The following is an 18,225-nucleotide window of genomic DNA, read 5'->3' on the forward strand; positions in this document are numbered from 1 at the left end:
GCAAATGTGTGACAAGTGTCATGCTTTTAGGAATGCTAAATGAATACCGCATTGTGTCCTTGGGGACTTAAGAATTTAAAAGAAAGGCTACAAAGACTATTCCCTAAGGAAGCCACTCCCAGTATGGAGCCAGTAATGACTGTCATCTAGTTCCCTGAACCCAGATCAGAGAGACTGTTGTGAAATATTCCAGAAAGGAAAGTTTCTGACTTGTTTTCCTAAGACTTTATTATATAGATAGAACGCTATGGAATTCCATCTGTATCAGGAGTTGGCAAATTCTGGCCCATGTCCTGTTTTTGTGCAGGCCTTCCTTCTTGCTAAGAACGGTTTTTACATTCTAAAAGAGTTGTAAACAACAAAACAAAACAAATCGAAACAAAGCAAGAGTTTGTATGGGGCTCACAGAGCCTAAAAATGTTTACTACCTGTTGGTCCTTTACAGAAACAGTTTGCCAGCCCGTGAGGACTATGGACTTAATTTTGGATGTGAATTGCTTACCCTCATAAAGTTAAGTAGTTCGGGCAGTGCAAAGCGCTATTTGGGGAAATCAAATACCTTTTCAAGAAAGGTTTTCTCATGAGCCTCTTTACAAGTCCACCCCACCCCGCCAACTTTCTAGTTTGAAAAATTTTAAACTTACAGAGAAGTGACAAGAATAATGTAATGATACTCCATATACCCTACAACTGTATGCAAATGTTTCAGGACAAAAGAGGCATAGACAGAAAGAGATAAAGTTAGTATAGTAAAATGATAATAATAATAATTGCATCTAGTTGCAGTGTATACGCTCTCCTTTGTTCTCTGTGGTTTGGTTTCACCTCCTTGCCTCACCCTTTTCATTCTTTTTGGTTACTATCCAAGAATATATATTTAACAAAAGCCAGTTCAAATCTGTTTATGGAGAGCATAGTGGAAAGTGAATGGATTTGGGAACTCCTAGGTTGAATCCAATGCAATTGTTGTATTAGTAGAACAAAACCAGTCAGATAATGTGATTTCATATGCTTCAACCTAGTGGCCAGTCCAGATCCTAGATTTGCCTCCTGTGTGTCCTTAGGCAAGTTACCTCACCTCCCTGAACCCCAGTTTCCTCATCTATAAAACCAGATATGATTATACCTAATTCATTGGGCTGTTCAGAGGAGTAAATGAATTGATAATGTGTATAAACTCTTTAGTGCTTGTAACATAGCAGGCACTTAAATGTTAGCTTTTCTCCTTTTGTCCACGAAATGGGGGAAATTCATACCTCATAAGGTACTTGAGAGATTCCAGTGAGAGAATATGTGAACCGCTCAGCGGTGTCTGGCGCTGGGCTGGCACCCCGGATCGCTCGCCATTTTCATTATTATTGTTGGAGATAGGCCTAAAGTCAATTATAAATATGACACAGTCAGTGCAACTCTGTGTCACTGTGCACCCGTCAGCTCTCTCACTGGGCTGCCAGCAAGCCACAGGATGAACCAACTGGAGGCTTACTTCCTAGCTCCTTTTGCCCAGCCTGTGATCAAAAACTGGGCAAGAACATTTGGGTCCCTTACAGACTTGATCATCTGTGAATAATGAACTTTGGCTGTCAGAGCTCAAGGCTGAGAGCGATTGTTTTGAAAACAGTGGCCTGGACCTCTGTGGTGACGTCATTTCCTCCTGCTTCCTCCAGTATGTTGTGGTTTCTTTCTCTGGGAAGTTGTTCCAGAACACTCTGGGCAGAGTTAGTGGGTTCCTCCCTGGCGTCTAAGTACCTGTACAGCCTCCGCACTAGCTGTTGTCACAGCGCTCGACCTCTTTATCCCACGTCTCCTTCCTGTACCAGATTGAAAGCTTCCTGAAGACCTCTTCTATTTATCTTCGGATTTCCCCCCTTGGACACTGGTCTGGCACACAATACATCTGTTACAAACAGCTGTTGGATAAATTGAGTCCAGTAGTAAGAGTTCTACCTAGGCAATTTAATCCTCATTAGATCATTAACTTTCTCCCAATTTTTTTGCTGTCATCATCAGTATTATCCTGTTTCTCTCTCTTCTCCTCTTCTCTCCTTCCCTCCGCACTCTACCCCTCCCTCTCCTTCACACACACACAGACACACACAGACACACACACACACACAGACACACACACACAGAGACACACACAGACACACACACACACACAATTTTACATAAAGAATGGACCCATCCCTGAAGACTGGGAGTTCAACAGATGGAAGTTTCTGCTTTCTTTACCTATAAGATTCTCCATGATAGCTCTATCTTCTTAGGAGTCATAGAAGTGAACTTCTGGGGTTTGTCCTACAGACACGTTTTGATGGAATGCAAAGTCCGAGTATGTTGGTCTGCCAATAAGTGACCAATAAAGAATGTCTCAGTGGATTTTTGTCTCAGTTCTTATGTTGCTGAAATAATTTTCTGAAGATAAGAAACCTGTTGGCAAATACTTGTCTGTATCATTGCCGATGAATGAGCTGCTTATTCTAAGAAGGAGGGTTTGTCTTAGATTCTTGTCCTGATTTCAACATAAGATGTGGTGTGCCACGGATACGCACTCATCTTCTAGGACAGGTTGGGAGCTGATGGCGTAGCTTCCCGTGGAGACATTTTGTCACATGGAGGACTTACTGGATACTGACCCTGTTCTGCACAGCCCCACACTAGGCACCGAGGGGCATAAAAAGGGCGTGTAAGGCTTGATCCTTGATCTTCAAGAGTTTTATAATGGGCTTGGGCGTTGGCGCACACACAAAGCAGTGGTTACTGTGTAAACCAGTGTATGAGTAAATGCAAAAGTGACTAAGACTTAATCCCCAAATTTAATAGAAGTTAAACAAGGGGAGATTGTTGTAGCTTGGGAGACAGTTATTGGAGAGATGTTACATCTTTACTTAAGGTGAGAATAGGCTGAGGGGAAGAGAGGGCAGACTACACAGGAACAAGAGTGGGCGAAAGGTTTGGGGACAGGAATGAGGATGATGTGTTTGGCAAACATAGGGGAGATCTGCCTGGCAGGGGGTCGGGGCAGGAGGTGTCTCTTTCTTCATCCAATTAACCTTTATAAGAACCTACTTACAGGTGTGGCAAGTTACTATAGACACTAGTAAACTATGCCATAACATCGTGTAACCGGGGCATCCTGATCAGATCTGGAATCTAAATCCTGACCCCATGTGGTATGTTAACCTCAGAGTTCCTTGAGGAAGTGACATGTAGGTAGAGACCTGAATGAAGAGCAGAAATTGGCCCAGAAAGAGGGAAGAGAGGTGAAAGGAGGGAGGAAACATGTTCTAGCTGAGAGAATAACATGTTTGAGATTCTTAAGATAGAAGCTCCACGTACTAGAGGAGTTGCAAGAAGACTTACTCGGCGAAAATGTAGAAAACAGGGAGGACAATGATATGAGATGAGGATGGATGAAGAAGAGAAGTAGGCAGGATCAAGATTGCACAGGGCAGGCTTCCCTGGTGGCGCAGTGGTTGAGAGTCCGCCTGCCGATGCAGGGGACACGGGTTCATGCCCCGGTCCGAGAAGATCCCACATGCCACGGAGCGGCTGGGCCCGTGAGCCATGGTCGCTGAGCCTGTGCTCCGCAATGGGAGAGGCCACACCAGTGAGAGGCCTGCATACTGCAAAAAAAAAAAAAAAAAAAAAAGATTGCACAGGGCCTTGAAACCACAAAAGGAGTTTTGGGTGTGATCTCCAGAGCAATGAAAATAAGAGGAATTTAAAAGAGATCAACAGGACTTGGTAGGGTATAGGGATAGATGAATGAAAGAAAAGACCAAAAAACCACTTCAGCGTTTCAGTTGTTAATGACAAGCAGGGTGGGCCCTTGCTGCAAGTTGGAAGGGGTCCTTTATTTGGTGGGAGAGGTCATGATTTCAGTTTGGGCAGACTGAATTTAGGGTACAGACAGTCCACTCAGGCAGAGAGTCCTGTAGGCTACTGGGGACAAAGGCAGAGCTTAGGGGTGAGATGATGGATTTAACTTATTTGAATTGGACTTGCCAGCCATGGGTGGACATCAGGGTTAAGCTGTGATATATGACAGTCTCTCTAAGGGAAAGATCACATCAAGAAAGAGCAGCAAAAAAAAAAAAAAAAAAAAAAAAAAAGAAAGAGCAGCAGAGCAAGGTTCCAGTTTGAGGAATTCTTCTCCCTGGTCAGAGATGAGAGAAAGAGAAGCTCACAGAGAGGCTATCAGAGAGACGAGAGAAAACCCAGGGAGCGTGGTGTCATGGAAACCAAGGAAGCTAAGAAGACTTCTAAGGAGCTGGAGGTCACTTGTATTGCATGACCCTGGCAGAGGTCAGCTCCAAAAAGTCCTGTCTCGCTGGTAGAGGGAGGCACTGAAGACTTTTGTCAGTTAATAGCCATCTCTGGGAACTGCCAGTCAACTGATCATGATTTGACTTGATGGTCTGAGCTCTGGCTCATGCTTTTGCATCATTTCAATAGGCTATTGTGGGAGACCTTATCTAATATAAACTATACATGGAGTATTTTCCTCAACTGTTGATAAGGAGATGAGATTAGTTAGACCCAATGGCTTAATAGTGAAGTGACCATATATCAAACAAAACGCTTTTGAGAGTGAAAGAAGGTGTTAATCAGCTGAGATGCTGGAACAACAAACGAAACCTGGGACTGTCCTCAGCTAACTGTATGTACGTAGGTACGGATGTATGTATGTATGTACGCACATGTGCGTCGGGGTGTGTGTGTGTGTGCATGGTCACCCCAGTGGTTGGCGATTCCAGACTGGTGTCTTCCAATCGCCATTACCTTGTTCAGTATTCACAAACCCTTCCCTTATTTTATCCTCTCTGTAACTACAGTAGGTGAACAACCTGCATCGGATCGTCCCACCACTCCCTTGTTGATGATGAGATGGAGACCCCAGGTTGTAGAGCACAGTGTCTTCCGGCTCTTCATCTAGAGCTCTTTCTCTAACCCAGATGCTCACTTAAATCTCAGCAAACTTGGGTCCTTTTGCCCTCACTGATTTTGGCCTTAGTGGACTGGTTAAGAATTTGATAGGCCTCCTATGTAGGGTTCTCCCTTGTCTTTCTGCCAAATCACAACTGGCCTCACTGACTTGGCCTGTCCCCAGCTCTTTGGCACCAAGACTCATTAAGCTTTTAGGTTCAAGTAAGGACATTTCAACCCACTCTTTTAGTAAAGATCTCCAGTGAAAAGCTGCTTTTTGTTTGAAGATTGGCATGGCTTAGGTAGGGCCTTAGGCAAGAACTGAGTATCCCTGACAGTCTTCTGTTAGGAAAGATGAAAACGGATGAAGGATATGGAAGGAGAATTTGTAGGATTCATGATGAGCGAAATGGACTTCCAGTATTGCCTTTTTATTTTTCTCTTTGAATACTCACCAAATAAACATCCCTCGGTTTCTATTTAAAAGAGGGACTCAGCACAGTGTGTAGGGGGGGATTCAACTGTTCCCATTCAAACTGTGCGCTAGCATCAATTAGAAGAATCTACTCGTGGGAGGGGGGGCTTTTGTGTGCATCTGAAACGTTCTGAAGCTCATCTACCTTTGCAAATATTTTTTTCATTTAAAAGTATGTAATCCTTGTCGCAACTTCTTTTCTCTTAATATATATGGCAAGTATGTTTTGTTTTCATGCTTCCAACACTGTGTTTGAAACTTATTTTAGCATATTTATCGTTCAGGAACCACTTCCCTCAAAATGTGATTTCCTTCACCCTATCAATCTGTGCCTTGATAAATATTAAACTTCTGCTCATGGAAATCACAGGCTTAATCTCTTTCCTCCTGAACAAATTTATTACACATTTATTGGAATGATCAATTGACTTAAAAAATATATATATAACAACAGGTTTAAATATGGGCTGCTTGTGTGGCAGAGGAGAAACCAGCCTATCCCACTGGATGCCTGTGGGCTTACCTGCTGGATTAGGCTTTGCTTGTATTTGAGAAGATTTAGTAGCTCCCTAATTGTATTTCCTTAATAATCCATTTTTTGATTGTCTCTACTGGGCTATCAGGTTGGGCACGCTGGCCTCCCACAGTGAAGTGTGCAAAATTCTTGCCTTAAGCATGCCATTCAAAATGTTTCCCTTCGGTTACCCACAGGAGAGGACCTTTTCTTAGATAGCCCACCAAGGACCCAGTTTATAAATGATTCCTTTCTAAAGTTAACCATGCAGAAATAGACTTCCCTCTTCATATTAAGGGGAAAAAGAAAGAGGGGAGGCCTGTGGGAAAGGCAAGTCAGGCAGAGGGAGCAGCAAGCTTGTGAAAGTGCTCAGCGATGTGAGGGAGTTTTGCATGTTCACGGAAGGAACTGTGGCCAGAGCCTAGGATGAAATGGGGCGGGCCAGAGAGGAAAGGTAGGTATCAGGTCCATTTGCACAAGACCTGGAATAGCATGTTAAGGAGTTTAAACAGCATCCAGTGGGCAGTAGACAGCCAGCATGGTCTCTATTCAGAGGAGATTCAATGAGATTAGGTTGTTTTTTAGGAAATGACATCTGTTGGCAGTGGAGACTTTTGATTACTTTCTGCTGTGCACCAAACACGAATATTTGAAAAAAAAGTCATGCTTCCCGAGGAGAAGCAGAAATGCTTCCTACACTTGTCTTGCTACGTCTATCCTTAATTTACCATCCTACTATGTACATTCTATGTTTCCAAAGTTCTTTTCCAAGCCACTCATTTAGAACTTGGAAACTATCTCCCCATAGACTAGTGTTCTGTGGGGGGAACGTCTTATGTAACCCATATCACGTCTGTGTTAGTGTCGGGCCCATGTAGAACCCAGTTTCCTGGTGGGGTTTGGGCTTAGCTTGGCACCTGGTGTGGGGTGTTTGATAACAACATGTGGAATGAATAGGAAATTGATTCAGAATGATAACTAGCCATGTTAGGAGCTGACCTCCCCTTTCCAGGATAGCAAAGGGCCTCTTCAGTACTTGCCTTTTCCCCGTCACCCTCAGGACAGCAAGTGAGATGGGGGGACAGGAGCCTTGGCAGGAATTAAAGGATAGCTAGGCTTTGGCAGTGAAGCAGGGCCAGAGGCAGCTGTGGACACGGCTGTGGTGCCGCCGAGATTGTCCTTGGACTTCTTACCGCCTTTGCTTTGCTGCTTCCTCCCTTCCTTCCTCCCCATCCCCAGTGTTAGCGACCGTGCCCTTGCAAGCCTGCCCTCCGAAAGGACCGACTTTATCTCATTTTCTCACTTCTGTGCTTCCATCTCTCCCAACTCCCAACCTCGCTTTAGCCACAGACAGGATGCTTGGGAGCAGAAGTGAGCCAATAGTTAACACATCAGATTTCCACTTGTGGGCAGGGCTGGGGTCCAAACCTGCTTGGCAGCCCGGGGAAGGGGATGGCAGGGCGGCAGGGAAGAGAAGTTAATAACTTCCATTTATGAAGTGCGCACTGTACACCAGGCCTGTGCCAAATGTATTATACGCATTATTTCACACTCTCATGCCATGACCAATAGGTATTATTGTGCCCATTTTTCAGAGGAGGAAACTGAGTCTCAATGTTGAATACTTAAATAACTTGCCTAGTGAGTTGCAGAGCTGGGATTTGCACCTCAGGTCTTTCTGTCTCTGGAGGTTCCTATTTCTGTTGGAATTTTATGGGTCTCAATCCTGGAACTCTTGGTTCTGAGCACTTCTTGCTGAAGAAGTATGGAGAGCAAGGAACTGGCTTCCTTTCCGAGCTGCATCCCAGCAATTTCACATTCCAAGTGTTCTCCCACCCTCCTGACAGTAAACCCAGCAGTACCAGGTTTTAGCTGTGCAAAAGAAATACCAATTACAATCATTTATACAGAATTACTACATAGCACAATGATGATTACACGTATCATTGCCTGTGTCGGTGTAACTTCAGGCGCCATTTTATTTGGTTACACTAAAGTCTCTTCACGTATTGCCAGCCTTCACGGTTCATTGATCACATGTGCCATCTTAAACTTATAGCTTATAAAAGCGGGGAGGACCTTGCGTGGGAGGCATGGTGGGAAAGGCAGCTTGGGCATGAAGGGGCTTGATTACCAGGTGAAGGCATTTGGAGGGCATCCTGTGGGCACTCAGGAGCCTGGGAGTCATTGGAGGAAGGAAGCAACATGGCCAAAGCCAGGGTTTAGATGGGGTCGGTTTGGGGTGCATTGGGCAGATTGATTAAGATGGCAGAGACTGGTGGCTGGAGACTAGTTATTGAAATGCAAGAAGTAAAGCACTCTTCTCGGTGTAGGAACCTGAGTTTGTAACCCTAACTCTACCACTTAGGATCTCTGATCTCAGATATGTGCCTGGTGACAGTTTCCTTTCCTAGATTTTTAACTGATTTTTAGGCCTTTTCTAATCCAAAAATTCTGTAATTTCTAGACAGCAAGGATGGTATGCAAAGGTGAGACTGTGAGAGACATTGAAAATGAATCAAAAGGACTCCAAGATATTCAGATAATTGCTGGAGTTTCCCTTTCATGTTTATAGATGATTTCATCACTGTTGGCTTTTTTTGTTTGCTTTTTGGGTTTCTTTGTTTGTTTTAGTATTAAGAGCAGAAGTGATAGGCAAGAAGACTTTTTACCCCTAGCAAATGTAGGAAAATAAAAATGGGTCCATTTGCTTACAATGGCCCAAATTTGAACTCTTCTGTATCCTGCTGCCTCCCAACAAGACCCAGGGGAAAGGATGTGCCCAGGTGTTTAATTTTGCGTTTTAGGACAGGATTTTCCTGGGTACAGTTTGGCAAAGTAAGGCCCCTTTGTATTGAGAAAAGACCTCCTGGAGAGCTTTAATAGTTAAGGTAATGCTGGCTGCTGTAACTAATAAACTCCTAACTCTCAGTGGTTTAATGCAACGAAAACGTACTTCTCACTCTCGTGTAGCTCAGTTTTGGCAGCAGGAAAGGGTGGCGATGACTCTGCTCCCGGTCGTTGTTCAGGGACCCCAGCTAACAGAGACTCCATCCTCAACATGTGATTTCTAAAGTCTTCCCTGGTGCTGACATCTAACTAGTGAATGGGGGGAGGCAAGGGAGGGAATGGAGAATTGCTTGGGAGAGGTTTTAGGGACAGGCGTAGGTATGACATATGTTACTCTGCCCACTCTCCATTGGTCAGAACTCTGTTATATTACTACAGAAAACTTCAAAAGAGGCTGAGAGATGTAGCCTAGCTGTGTGTCTAGGGGAGAAAGGAGATGAGTTTGGGGAGCAGCTGCTGCCTTGGGAGGTGTATTAGGATAGTAACAGCACTGTTGAGCCCTAGAATTCGCAGTTAGGCCCAATTTCTTGGAATTTCAAGTCTACAAAGACCTTCTAAAGTCCTTATGATCTCTTTAGGTATGTTGAAGGCAAGTGGCTTAAATAGACCTATACTTCACACAGTCTTGACAAGGCATAGCACCCCACAAACATTTGGTAGATATTAATGACGGCAATTTGCATTCCATCACTATTTTGTTCAAATGAAACTCCCCTTTGGTTCAAGTTTCACTTTCCCCCACGTTTTAGTCAATTTTTTCTTGACCTCAGAAAAGGTTTTTTAACTTGCCTGCCTTTGCCAAGGCAACTCTAAAAAGAAATCTCTAAAAATGACATCTGTAACAGGTTTATAGTCAAGGTTAAATTGATCTCATGCTTAGGTTCAAAAACAGTTGCCGTGTTAGGTTAAATGAAAGTGCACACACCTTTGTCCAGGGTACACAGTCAAACCAGAAAGTGATCAAGGAAACTGCATAGGAAAACACTCTTGAGCCAAATTAAAAGGGACACAAAATAGGTAATTTTGTGATCGTAGTTGCCTATTGCAGCTGTGCAAACCAAGCTAAATGAGATGATGATGTAATCTCTTGTTGCAAAGAATAAAGTGATTTCCCATGAGATTAAGCATGAACTTCCCAACCCTGGGTTCAAGGTCTAGATGGTGTCTCTGCTGTCCCCCAAACTCTAGGATAATTATTAGACTTGAATTTCTGAATTGAATGATGTATAGAGTAAGCTGGATTTTGCAACCCTTTAAAATTTTTACCTTTAATGTTTATTACAGTCCAGTAAAAAAATAAGCTGCCCATTGGTATATTTCCTAACATTTGGATGGTCTTGTATCTTTTGTAGCAGTATTCACAGTATTGTGCCCCTTGAAGAGCTATTATATCAGCTGTTGGAAGAGTCGGTATGAAACAGAACCTCTCTGTCCCACAGTAGGGATTTGAGGGGTTTTTTTAAATTGCAGATAGACACAGATTTCTTCAGTTTGTATTTCATAACCATTAAACAATCATTGAGAGGCTACCATAAGCTGGATACTAAGTGTTAAAAAGAATTACAAAATACAGCCTGTGGTTGAATCAGAACATCAGCCTCATTCCTGGATGTCTCAACAATTGTTTCTTTAAGGAATCTAATCTTTAATCTTTTAAGAATTGGATTCCACAGAATGTGTGCAGAGTATGTCTTTAATTCACCTTCTCAAAAACTCAAGATGGCCATGCATTAGGTAGCATGACAATGAGCTACACATGTGCCCAGTTTTGGTCTTCCTGTAGGTTTTAAATCTCTTAGTGAGCACGCCCCATGAGGGATAGACCTGGGGTCTGCCCTGTCCTCCTTTATGTCCCCCGTGCCCAGCTCTGGGCCAGGGCATCGTGCACGCCCAATAAATATTTGTTGAGTACGTAAAGGAACATGTGGACAGCCTTACTTGAAATAGGTCACAGTGTGTTTTAGATTTGGAATATGAGTTTAGTAGACACGATTTCATTTCTGTCATATCAGAAACATGCATTTTTGCTTACCTTCAGTGTCATTAACTTTTTGTAATTGAGGATTATCCAAGATTAAAACTTTTCTTCCTGTTTTTAGTCATTTCTTACCATATATATATATATATAGCAAGCTATACACATCTGTTGACTTGATTCATTTATGTGAGGTTTTTTATCCAAAGGTGGCCAGAAAATAAGTGAAACTTATTTTAGTCTTTGGCAGCTGACTGATGGAAAAGTTGAAACTAAAATGCACTTACTTAACAAAAAGGGACATGCTCAGTATACCAAATGAGTGTGAATATGCAAGTTTCCATTTACCAAATGCTAGCAGCACACATTGTCCCGCTGGCTCCTCACCACAGTTCTGGATGGAAGGTTAGGTTTTCAAAATCCCCCCCCCCCTTTTTTTTTTTTTTTTCCGGTACGCGGGCCTCTCACTGTTGTGGCCTCTCCCGTTGCGGAGCACAGGCTCCGGATGCACAGGCTCAGAGGCCACGGCTCACGGGCCCAGCCGCTCCGCGGCATGTGGGATCTTCCCGGACCGGGGCACGAACCTGTGTCCCCTGCATCGGCAGGCGGACTCTCAACCACCGCGCCACCAGGGAAGCCCCCAAATCCCCATTTTTATTAAGGGGAAAACTGAGGCTTTGATCAAGTGACCTCCCAGTAGCTCATAGCTAATGTGTGTTTTACCCATTAAAACCTAGACAACTTCCTCCAAATTCATTACACTCTCTTCATGATAACACTGCTGAGCGTTATAAGTTATTTATGATGTTTTATTCATCTATCTGATACCCGTGATTTTTTAATAAACACAAATTTTCTATATATAGTTATAAATTTGTTTTAATACTACTTGCCTATGATGCTGTTTTAAAAGTATAAATCAGATCATTTCAGCCTTCATCTTAAAAATCTGATGTACTTCTAAGTACATCGTACTTAGAAAAAAATCTAGACACCTTACCTGAGCCTGGATGTTGTGTACACCTTGGCTGTCATGTCATGTGTTTCCTCCTTCCACTCACTCTGCTTGGCCACATTGGCCCTTGAATATACTAAGCCCACTCCTGTCTCCAGGCCTTTCTACTTACTGTTCATTCTGCCTGGAACTCTTGTCTCCAGTCTCTCTTTGGCTAATACTTTTGTATCTTCCCATTTCTTCCCCAAATGTTACCTCCCCAGAGCAGCCTTCTGATCACCTGATTCAAGTACCACCCGCCTGGGTTACGGTGCTTGTCTTCCCAGTGCTTATGCAATCTGAAATTTTCCTCTCATTTATTTACTTGTTTATTTTCTGCTCCTCCCACTGCCCCACATACTCGTTTGTTCTAAGGAGATAAGTTCTAAAGGGCAGGTCTTTCATTTGTCTTCTCCACTACTGCCTTCCCTGGGTCTAGAGCAGTGTGCAACACACGGCAGGCACTTGATAAATAATTGCTGGATAAATAAATATCTGGATATTACTTCATCCTAATTAGCTCTCATATCTCCAGTTTTTAAATTATCTTTATTTTGTGGGTAAATTTATGCAGGAGACATGGAATGACACCAGTGTTTTTTTGTTATCTAAAATTATGCCAATGTCCCAGAAATGTCTTTAGATGAGTACAAATTTAATCTGTTACCAGACAGAGAGGGCAGACTGTTCTCCTTCTAGCTACAGGTTTTGGGGCTCACAGGTGGGAAACCGGTGTGGGGTTCTGCTAAGTGGGGAGTTGCCACAAGTGAGTGACTGCCTCCTTTTCTCTGGAATTCCTCCTGAGGATGTTGTATGCCATCCATAGATGAAACGTGACCATTTCCCAGCAGACACCCGCTTCCGTTTTCCTTTTATTCCCACGTAGTGTTAATATTCTCACATTGTATTTAGATAGTTTTTTTATTGGGTTTTTGGGTTTTGTTTGTTTTCTGCGGTTTGCTGTTGTTATTGTTTTGTGCTTTGACGCTACATACTGAAGCTGGACTTTCTAAAGCACCACGCTGCAGTAGGCTTTCCAAACTGGGCTGCCAACTAGCTGTGCATGTCTCTGGGGAAGGCTTCACACCTGTTTGAGGCTCAAGCTTTTCTTCTATAAAAATGGTGGAGTGAATCCATGACCTGTCTCTGCAGGACAGGAGAGTGGGGGAACAATGCATTTCAGAAGTTTCATAAGTAATAAAATATTAATATCATCACCATTACTTTAAAGCATGTGATCAATAAATATTTATTGAAAATATTTATATTTTAATAGATAGGAGGGCAACAGTGGTTTTTAATAAAATTTCAAGTGAATAAAATATCCTTGACTCATGCTTATAGCTGTTTTGTTGAACTTCTTATCTGATTCTAATATATACAAAAAATGCCCTCAGTTTAATGCAGAATACAAGATAAGCAGGTGGTGGGCATTTCTACAATGTGAATTCAATGTTATCTTTTATTGTCGTGTACTGTAAACTGTGTACGGAACCGGGGCAATGTTTACATGAAAAAATACAGCTGCCTTGATCTTGAAAATATCCCAAATATTTAAGAGCACTGTGGCATTTTATCTTTTAATTTGTTGTTAAACATTTGGATAGACATCATAGTAAATTTTTTTGGTTGCTCTTTTAATTAAGGTCTATCATTATAATTTTTGTTTTACAACTTCATGTGACAGGAAAGATTTCTGCCATATAATTATAATTCTACAAAGGATGAATATAATGAAGCATTTAAAACTGTTTAAAAATCTAAACATGTATAAAAGAGGAGTTGATGGATCCATTGTTACTAAAAATAATACAATTCTTAGATATAGAAGACAAAATGGGTACCTCTTTTTTTTTTTTTTTTTTTTTTTGCGGTACGCGGGCCTCTCACTGTTGTGGCCTCTCCCGTTGTGGAGCACAGGCTCCGGACGCGCAGGCCCAGCGGCCATGGCTCACGGGCCCAGCCGCTCCGCGGCACGTGGGATCTTCCCGGACCGGGGCACGAACCCGTGTCCCCTGCATCGGCAGGCGGACTCCCAACCACTGCGCCACCAGGGAAGCCCTGGGTACCTCTTTTAAAAAAGGTTCTTAATTAATGAATTTTTTTGTAGGGTGTTTGTTATTTTTGTTTTACTTTGGATAATTAGAAACAAAGTTCAGGGACCTGATATAATGGTATTTTATTTCATTAGAAAAATCTAAAAGTATTAGAGAAAGTAGTTGATCTAGAATGCTGTGAATTGAATTAGTTTAAATAAATACTTATACACAGATGTAGAGAACCATTTATAGAGAACTTATTATGCACCGGGCTCTGTGCTAGCGTCTCACATATTTTGTCACATGTAAGCCTCACTGACACCTATGCAATTGCTACCATTGTTTCTCTATGACAGTTGAGGAAACTGGTGTTAATGGACTTGCCCAAAGTAACTCCTCCGATGAGTGACCAAGCTGGACTCTGGATTCAGTCAGTTGGACTTCAGAGCCAATGCTGTCACTCCCCTCTCCCATCTCCTCATCAGTTTGTCCACAGGTATTAAGAAGGACATAGGTCCACACGTGTTGATAAGGCATGCTCTCCAGTGTAAATTATTTAATCTCCATTATGCATTGCTAAGTGGAAAAATACGATGTAGGACAGTGCATGTTATATGCTACACCTGTCTTTTTTTAAAAAATTACCAATATCTTTATACATTTTCTTTGGAAGTCTTTAAGGTTACCTTCAGGGAATAGTCTAGGGCCCCGTGGGATGCTGGTGACAGTGAAACTTAAGTTTTACTGGATATCCTTTTGGTTCCTTTTGAATTGTCAACACTGTTGGTTGGCAACCTCAGGATTTCCCAGCATGAAATTCAAATCTGGTCCCCAGACACGGAAGGCAAGGAGAGCTCGAAGGAAGAGGCAGATAGCTCTAGCTTTGTAGGTGGCAGGGTTAATAAGCAAGAGAACTTACATATGATGCTTGTCTTGGGCGGCTGAAAGGTGAGGAGAATCTTACCAGAATCTTAAAAGTTTATACAGATGCTTTAACTGGGTTCAGTAGATATTCAGTCCAGACGGTCTCAACAGCACACTACTGTCTCAAGGCTGAATGCTTGATAGTGGCTCCCGCTGTGGGAATAGTGGGCAGAACGTACATTCCTAGGACAGGGGAGAGGGTGGGGTGCCTCCGACTGCCTGGGGCCAGCTTGGGTTAACCGGCAGTCATATCCACGCAAGGACCTTTTTCAACAACTGTGCACAAATACTATTTAAAACGACACTGTTAAGAACTAATGAGAAAAGTAATGTATGTTAAGAATTTTGTACATTTAAAATCTGCTTTGGAGACATCATATCTATCTGTTTATTTTGAATCACGTGCTATGGGATGTTAACCCTGCCAGAGAATGTGTTGATTCAGGGATCTTGGGAGCTGGGCCTGACTGTACCACTAATCAGATCATCATCGTCAGGCTTCAGTTTTCTAAACTGTAAAATGAGAAGAGTGAACAAGTTGCTTTCTAACTTGAAAAATGAATAATTCCAAAATAAGCTATAAAAAAGCACTTTTTAAGAAGATTAGAAATTCATGGTTAAAATTCAGCACATTCATGAAAGGAGCACCATCTTGGCTCTCAATGGGCCAAAAGGCACTACTTTTTTTGTGTCTACACTGGGTGTTACCTCTTGGTGGCAGCATTTGGAATTGCAGTGAAAGTGACCAAGCACAGGCAGTTCTTAGTGCAAAACCAGAAATATCCTGTCTGTTGTAACCATTGTAGTGACATTTCTCAATATATCAATACATAGAGGTGTCAAAGTAAAATACAGGCTGAATTCAAGACTAATTATTCAACTATTTCAAAGAATCTTTTGTTACTGGTTAGAAGAAATCTATCAAGCATAGGTTCTTCAGAATTTACTATAACCTTAGATTTCATGAATGGTAACAGGGTTTGGCAAACTTTTTGGTAAAGGGCCAAATAGTAAAAATGGTTTGCTTTTTGGGCTATAGGTTCTCTGTTGTAACGTAACTCAGCTCTGCTGTCATAGCACAAAAGCAGCAGTAAACAGTATGTAAATGAATGGACAGGGCTGTGTTCCAGTAAAACTTGTTTACAGAAACAGGCATTGGGCCAAATTTGGTCCATGGCTCATAGTTTGCTGACCCCTGAATTATACTAAACCTCTGCCTAAGTTTCTCTTGCCATGTGTCCTGAGATAAATTACCTGATCTTCTCTCCTCTAATTCCCTAATATAAGAATAAATGCTTCCATTTGACAACCCTGTACCTTCAATAATTCCTTTATGAATAACCTAGTTGGCAAATGCTACGATTCTACCACATCGCCCTGATGCCAACCCTATTTTCGTTTTACAAGTTGCCTTCCTTATTTCTTTTCACTCTGAACTGACATTTCCTGAAGACAAACCAGTTACGGTTGTTTCTCTTGCATTCCTTTGCTTGTATTACCATTTTTACGTGATTTCAACCTTTACCCCAAAAACGTTTTGCTCACATATCTTTTATACCTAGGGAATTGTGGTCAGCCTTGTCTAAAATCTTCAGGATATGACTGGTTAACCTCCTGCTAAACATATTCTTTCCTTTCTTAAGTGAAGCTCACCACATTTAACAAGCCACTCTCCTCAAAGAGCAAGAGGGTCTGGAAGTAGAATTAGTCTTGGCAAATCATTTGCAAAGATAGATGTTGGTCTCTGAACTTAGTGCATCCCTGGAGAGACCCCTGCCTTAGCCAGGAGAATTGGGAACGAGCCTTGCTGTGTAGTAATACCTGGCTTCAAAACTAGACACTTCTCTCCCAGCCTCAATCCAGCTCACATTTTTGTCCTTTCCTCTGAAGCTCCTCCCAGCCTCCATCCGTTCTTTTCTCCCAACATTTCCAAATTCTAAAACTTCACCTGCCACAGACAAACTTGGTGTTGGCAAAGCTCTTCACTTGGTTGCATGAAAACTCATAGATTATTGAGATTTACTACATGCTTTAAATTCGCTGCTTTTCCTATTCAGCAATTTAGTTGTAGCCTCGGATAAAGGTGATTTGTGTGATCCATCTTGCTTTATGTCTCACTTGACATTCTGCCTTTTTCATGACAGGTTGCTGAATGCTATAAAGCCAGGACTTGTTAAAAAGATCAATAGATTGCCTACCCCCATTGCAGGATTGGTGAGTATCCAGAATTGAGATTTATCTTCCAATATTCCTTTGCTCTAACCTAAGGGTCATGACAGTGCCATTTATTACAGTTTTCTCCTGCAGTATATATTCCACGTGAATGAGAACGCATTGAAGCCATTAAACTGAGAGGTCACTTAAAAATGAAAGATTGCAGTTATGCCTAAATGGCATCTTAATCTTTGTATTTTTCCCATGAGTGATAAGGATGACATTCATTCTTAAAGAGGTAAATTCGTTTTGGGGTGAGAGGCTGGTAATTCGGCTGACCCCAGGGGAGGAAGACAATTGTAATTACGGTTTTCTCATTTCATTTCTTCTCTGCATTCCTTTGGAATGAAGGGGAGAAGAGGTAGAGAGAAAGAAATTTCATGTTGAACGAGCAGGACTTTCATGATAAATTGCTGTTTTCAATCTTAAAAATCTACCTGCATTTAAGTACCACATTTGTAGGCCAACTTTCTAAAGACATAATGGACACAGGTGATTCTAATGTTGTCTGGAGACTTGTTTGAGCAAATCCCTGGGTCTTCTGAACCTACCCATCTAAACCCAGTAAAACTCAAATGTTCACATGTAGTCAGATGCAGGATTTTTTTCATGCTTTGATATGTTTCATAATTCTCAGCACTAATTTTTTTTTTTTTTTTTTTTTTTTTTTTGCGGTACGCGGTCTCACTGCTGTGGCCTCTCCCGTCGTGGAGCACAGGCTCCGGACGCGCAGGCCCAGCAGCCATGGCTCACAGGCCCAGCCGCTCCGCGGCATGTGGGATCTTCCCGGACCGGGGCACGAACCTGTGTCCCCTGCATCGGCAGGCAGACTCTCAACCACTGCACCACCAGGGAAGCCCGAGAAAAGGGTTTTTGAAACATTAATTTAAAGTGTGAATCGTAAATAATTTTAGCAAAATTAAGGGTTTGAGACACATGCATTAACTTTATGTTGGATTCTTACAGCAGATCAAGTGTTGTTCTTTACCTATTGCCTCTACTTTGGGACAGGCAGGCAATGTGATTCAAGAAAACCAGCGGATTTCTGTTGCTTTACTCCCATGTATATCCTTGACTTGTCTTTCTTCTCTTTTCCTTTGAATTTCCTTTCCATTTTGTCCTTTCCATGATGCCTCCTTTTTCTTGCTCTTTTCCAACTAATAGTTCCTCACTTACCCACTCCTATATCACTTATATTTTCTTTACTCGTTTGTTATTGTGATATTGTGATTTATAATAAGCCATATGTATTTGGGTTTTGTCTGTTTCTGGCAGAGAGCACCTAAAACCCTTGGAATTTCCTAAGCGATA

At 42.2% G+C, this 18,225-nt stretch overlaps 1 protein-coding gene across 1 annotated transcript in view; it reads left to right on the forward strand.

The window, feature by feature from the left end:
* Nucleotides 1-18,225, forward strand: part of LIMCH1 (LIM and calponin homology domains 1) — a 341,811-nt gene that overhangs the window by 147,895 nt on the left and 175,691 nt on the right. The window contains 1 exon segment of the mRNA XM_082838854.1: nucleotides 16,845-16,914. Within this exon segment, the coding sequence (XP_082694980.1) occupies nucleotides 16,845-16,914 (70 nt within the window).

The sequence above is a fragment of the Leucopleurus acutus genome (genome assembly GCF_964270905.1).
Source record: "Leucopleurus acutus genome assembly, chromosome: 4".
Taxonomy (NCBI): domain Eukaryota; kingdom Metazoa; phylum Chordata; class Mammalia; order Artiodactyla; family Delphinidae; genus Leucopleurus; species Leucopleurus acutus.